Genomic DNA, 6000 nt, shown 5'->3' on the forward strand with positions numbered 1-6000 from the left:
CCCTTTTCTGACCCACCCCACTGTATTCCCCCATCAACAGGCTCTCTCTTCCAAGCAAACACTTACCCCCTCTACCAGACTACACCCTCCCTGGTCCATCTCCAGCTTCATTCTTCTAATACACCCCACATTAAGCCCTGCTCCTCTATCTGTCCTCTGCATCACACAACCCTCAACCATGGCAAGCCCCATATCCCCACTGCTGCACTGTACTCTTCACTAAGCCATATTCTCTGCCCCTGCAATCACAGTGGACACCACTTCATCACCTACTATTGCAAACCACATTCAGTATGCCACACTCCCCAGTCCCTGTTCCATCCACTGCAAACCTCTCCTCGGAAGAACGTTTACCACCATTACACAGATTCAAAATACCCCCTTATTCAGCCATATTCCCCTATCCATATTCTGCGCCCTCCAACTATACTCCCATTAACTAGGCCTCTCTTTTGTCAGGCACTCCAAAACTCTACTAGGCAAGACGCATTTCCTTCTTTTTGTTTCATTCCTCATAAATACCCCTTCTAGGGCTACTCCCTATTCCACAGTCACAAACCCTTTCTTGCTGCACCACTCCCACATCAGCTTCCCCAGGCTGCACTCCTCTCCTCCCTTCACCATCTGCCCAAGCTTTCATCAGCTGACTCGGGTCCCTGTTCCACTGCCCAAAGTACTCCCACATCCAGGGGTGAAAGTAACTTAAAGGACTTACCGGTACTCCGGAGACCTGAGCAGGGGTGTGTGGTCTCAAACGGAAGAGGCGTGGCCTCAACCAGAAGAGGCGGGACCTTTAAATACCCAGGCCCTTAAAATCAAGATTTAAAGGACCTGGAGCTCCGGCTGCAGCTGGGAGCCCCAGGGCCTTTAAATCACCGCCAGAGCTACCAGCTGCACAGGCAGCTGGGAGCCTTGGGGTGATTTAAAGGGCCCAGGACTCCAGCCACCGCTACCACAGTGGAGCTCTGGGCTCTTTAAATCACCACCGGAGCCCTGCCGCCGCTACCCCAGGGCTCCAGCAGCGGGGCTCGGGAGGCGATTTAAAGGGTCCAGGGCTCCGGCCGCTGCAGGGATCCCTGGGCCCTTTAAATCGCCAGCCTGGGGAAGCCGGACCGGTCAGGCAAGGCGTACTGGCTCTTGCCGGTACACCAGACCGTACCGGCTTACTTTCACCTCTGCCTACATCAAAACCCTCCTTAGTGAGCTCCACTACCTACTCTGTCCCCAGTTAAGCAAGTCTCTTTCTTCTCTTTTCTCCAACCCCGCCACCCCAGGTTCTGCCCACTCTGCAAGCCCTGCTCCACTGCTCCAAAAATTTGCCTCTCCCAGGAACTCTCACTCCACCTGCCGGCCCTACACAGACCCCCATCTGTGAGCACTTTTGTTTTAATCTTGGCAGGCCCCACTACCCCTTTCCCTGTGCCAGTACATCTGGGCCCCCTGACCAGGATCTATTCCACACTACTCAGTGCCCCTCAAAGCTTCATTGGCAGGTCCTGCTCCATGTCTCCCTGCAGTCCCCCCAACATCCCCTTGCAGCAAGCTGTACTCCTTCCTCCTTCCTGTGTACCCCAAACCACCCCTCAGAGGAACTCACTCTTCCCTCACTGTTCCATACCCCAGATAAAGGCGTCAGCAAACCCCACATCCCCTCCCTAGTCTTTCCTCCCAAATTCACCTCGTAAAGTCTCACTCTGTGCCCCTGATTCAATCCCCTACAAACTGCCCCTGAGCTGGCACTGCTCCCCATTCACAACAGCTCCTGAAAACCTCCACTCCAGGCTCAGATACCCTGAACCTCCGTTGGACTGCTCTCAAACATCCTCAGCATGCCTATTTCCCTCACAACCACCACACCTTGGCTCCCCACCAGAACATGAACCCCCTGTGGGGCCCACATACCTTCCCTGTTCAAGCACCCATTGAGCCTTCTGTGGGCCCTGCCCTCTCCCCAGATTACCTCTGACCACAGCCATGACACCAAACTCCCTACTCCACACCTCTCCCCTGCTCCCCACCCTGTTCTGCCCCTACCCCCACAAAATTCCTTCTCTTCCCCCTGAAAAAGTCAGTGAGCCTGATTCCCCATTCTCTGCGGTGCCTGCATTTGAATCCCACCTGGACGGCCCCTCCCCCATCCCTCCTCCGGCCTCAGTGAATTGGCCCCTTTACCCTTCCCCATGTAACACCACAGTATAACTTCCCACTCCCTCCTCCCCATTAATCTGAGCTGACTGAGGGCTGGAGCAAAGTCCCAGCACCAGCCCGGCCCCGCAACCCCCAGGAAGCAGCCCCAGCGGTTCCTCACACACACCAGCCTTGAGAGAGGTCACATCAGCCACTTCTCACCCAGCCCCCTCCTTGCTACAGCACTTGCCCCTTTCCAGCTGGTGCTCAGTGCCATCCTGCTCCAGGATCCAAACACCTCACAGCCCTTTGCCCCGGCTCTAATCCCCTCATTCCTTGAACCTCCCTTGGTCATCCATGCTCCCTTTCCCCCGTCCCAAAAAGAGTCCCTTTGCCCCCCTTCCCGGTTTGCCTTCACGAACCCTCAGGCTCACAGCCCCTTTCTGCCCCATGCCTGGTTCCGGGTCCTGACCTGCTCTCAGGAAATCCTGCTCCTAGTCCCGCTCTGGCACCTCCTGAATCTTCCCTCTGTGGGCCCTGCTCTGCATTCACAAATCCCCCACCCTTTGATTTACCCCCCAGTGCTCCCTGCTGCCCCCAAGACCCCATATTCCCCCTCCCCTCATGCCCCGTTCCCCTCCTTGTGCCCCAGTCCTGCTCCTCCTCCTGTTCTGGCCCTGTTTTCCCTCACAACCCTGCTCTGACTCCTGGCTCCCCCCTTCCCTGCATGGCCTCCACCTTGCAAGCATGACCCCAAATATCTACCCGCTCTGGCATCTCCACCAGACTCACTGCCCCCCTCACCTGGGCTGAGGAGCAGGAGCAGGGCCCAGACCTGCAGCCGCATCCCTGCGGCTCCTCATAGACACCGGCCAACCACGTGCCGCAAGAACAGAGACAGCGTCTCCCACCCCCTCTGCTCAACTGCCCTAGTGCCAGCCCCGCTCCCGTCCCACTGCCTCAGTGCCAGCCCCGCCCCCGCCCCAACTGCCTCAGTGCCAGCCCCGCCCCCTCCCCTCCCACTGCCTCAGGCCCAGCCCCCGCCCCCTCCGCTCCTATTGCCTCAGACCCAGCCCCGCCCCTGCTCCAACTGCCTCAGGGCCAGCCCCGCCCCCTCCTCTCCCCTCCCACTGCCTCAGGCCCAGCCTCTGCCCCCTCCGCTCCTATTGCCTCAGACCCAGCCCCGCCCCCGCTCCAACTGCCCTAGTGCCAGCTCCGCCCCCACTCCAACTGCCCCAGGCCCAGCCCCCGCCCCCTCCGCTCCTATTGCCTCAGTGCCAGCCCTGCTCCCGCCTCGTTCCTCCAACAGACTTAGTCAGGTAAGTGCCCCTAGATGAGAGTTTTCAACTATTCAGATGCACTTTCTGAAGATCTTTAGAAGAGGACTTCTCCAAAGGTGTTAACTATGAGTCCTCCATGCTGTTAGGTAGAGAGCTCACAGGTTGGGATGGAGTAGGCAACCATGGTCCTGAGAAATCACACCTGGATCCAGCAGGAGAGGCAGTGGAGGCTTGATTGACAAGGCCAGTAGGTTTGAGAACAAGGGCTGGCGAGGTCATGCCAGTGCTATAAGGATGAAATGAGCATGGTCTTCTTTGACTCCGAACAAGACTGTTAGTATATAGGCCTGTTTGTCAGCCTGAGATAGAATTTTGGGTTTGCTTTTTGATACTCTTATATCCTCACTAATATGTGTGAACAAAGACACTGTGTTACATCTGCCCACAAGCAGATGGGGTGATAAGAGATGGAGTTAAAAGTGTTACAGGGTCTAGTGGGAGTTTAATATATGAGCATACACTGGAAGCCTGCCTGGCTCCTTTCTCAAGCCAGGGTCAAGCAGCCAGTTAGGAGCAGTAAGGGGGTCGGGGAGAGGCATAAGAAACACGAGAAAAGCCAAAGAAAGCTTGACCCTGACCAGAACAGAATCTCACTCATTACCCCTCCCATAGGATGCAAAAGAGGTGGGAGAATGCCCCCAGACTGACATGATATGAACATAAATTGTAAGGGGTGGGACCAGGGGCGTTCACCGCAGGTATGTTTGGGCCTGCTATGAAGGAGAAGGGGGCAATAGAAACAGTGACATGGGGAAAGGCTCTGTGGTGTCAGAGATGGGAACAGAACACTGGGAAAGAGACTCTGCCGGCATGTAGGGCTATGAATATGCCTGCTTGAAACTAACCCCAATAAACATCACATTGCCTGCACTTTGGACTTCTGGTCTTCTGCTTTCTGTCTGAGTAACAAGAACCAGGGGCAAGGGTGAAGGGAAAGCCGCCTAACAAAGACCCTGGATTGAAAGGCAATTGGAGGGAAGGCATACAGGTTGGGGGGGGGGTCCATACAGAGAAGCAGAAAAGCATCTGTCGACCTCCCCGGGAGCAAAGCTGATGGCATTTTTTGTTGATCATTGTTCCACTTTGGGAGGCCCACAGAGCTGGAAGATGAAGATGGATCTCGCCCTGTTTGCTGCCCTGGAAAGTGAGCAACTCTGAGATTAATCAAATTAGTTATGCTCTTTTGCGTATAGTCTGTATGGTTTCCTGTTGTGCTGCTACAAAACCACAAGTAACAACGGAAGGTCCTTAAAGCTGCAATGTCCTATATCACCAATTGTATTCATGCTTATGAATAGATAATCAATCAATGTAAGGAATGAGTGAGATAGTGTGAGTGACAGCCAATGGCAAAGCAAAGAAGCAAATACCGTCTTTTATAGAACCATGGTATTATCTGGGTGAAGATATATATCTTGAGATGGGCGGCCAGGACGGTTACCAACAAGGAGATGTAACCTACAACAGCAAGAACTTTGGAACAGACCTGAAGGAGTAGAGCCCTCCCGCAGATCTGAAGGGATTCCGGGGACTCTCTCGTCACCTAGCGGTTTGACCTCTGGGCAGCTGGAACCTGGCCAGTCTCAGTCACCTAAGATCGAAAGCAACATCCGCACCTGCAGCATGTCATCAGTATGAATGGGATGTATGTGTGAATATAATTGCACAAATAAGGGAAGCAAGTAATAAATCAACCCTGGTACTGCTTTAGTTCAACCTTTGTTTGTGGTTATTTCTTGGCTGGTTCCAAGAACGGGAACATTAATTGGTGCATTGGCCAGGAAACAAAGGGTTAAATTGAACTGAAGTAGTATCTGATTAACAGGTTTGGTGTGTTTTCCAGGACCTGACTATCACACGGGTAGGCTAGCAGTCCCAGATAGCATTGGGTATTCTCCTCCCTCTCGGTTTCCTGAGTATCACCGTGGGTGCGTTGACGTCCCTGGGGTAGTCTCCGTGTGAGGGGAAAATGGGGCCACCATACTGATGTTCGGAAAGGGCAAGAGTGAGGAGGAAAAGAAAGAGGAAGTAGACAAAAGGGAATGGGGTGCTGTAAACAGGCCCTCCCCCTTTCTGGCATGGCTGCAGAATTTAGGCACAGATCCCTGGAGTCCCAGGGTGATCTCGGGAGGGGACACGATCCCGGTCCTGGAGAATAATTATGAGATGTATTTAGCATTGTATAAACCTGATAAAAGGGGACAGACCACTGCAGGAGCATGGTTTCTGTGGCAAACATGTTGGGCTTGGCAAACCACCAAAGCAGAGCTCACCAGGGAATTGGAGGCGTTTTGCCAGGACTTAATGGAGGCTCGGAGGGAGTGTGACCTGTAGAAGGTTCAGGCTCAGACAGCCTCGGCGCCTGCCGCCTCCGCTGCCATATCAGCAGTCAAGTTGGAAAATAGTCATACTAGGTCACAGAATTACAGGAAGAAAACAGGGATCTAAAGGCGCCTGTTATCGTGCTTAAGGATTTAGTGGGGGGACCTGGCCCATGTGCCCCAATGACCCCGATAAGCCTTCCCCAAGTCAA

General features: G+C 54.1%; 1 protein-coding gene across 1 annotated transcript in view; it reads right to left on the reverse strand.

The window, feature by feature from the left end:
• Positions 1–2974, reverse strand: part of LOC141981067 (disintegrin and metalloproteinase domain-containing protein 26A-like) — a 147662-nt gene extending 144688 nt beyond the window's left edge. The window contains 1 exon segment of the mRNA XM_074942872.1: positions 2932–2974. Coding sequence (XP_074798973.1) covers positions 2932–2974 — 43 coding nt within the window.
• Positions 2975–6000: the final 3026 nt, after the last annotated feature.

The sequence above is a fragment of the Natator depressus genome, chromosome 1, assembly GCF_965152275.1.
Source record: "Natator depressus isolate rNatDep1 chromosome 1, rNatDep2.hap1, whole genome shotgun sequence".
Classification (NCBI taxonomy): Eukaryota; Metazoa; Chordata; order Testudines; family Cheloniidae; genus Natator; species Natator depressus.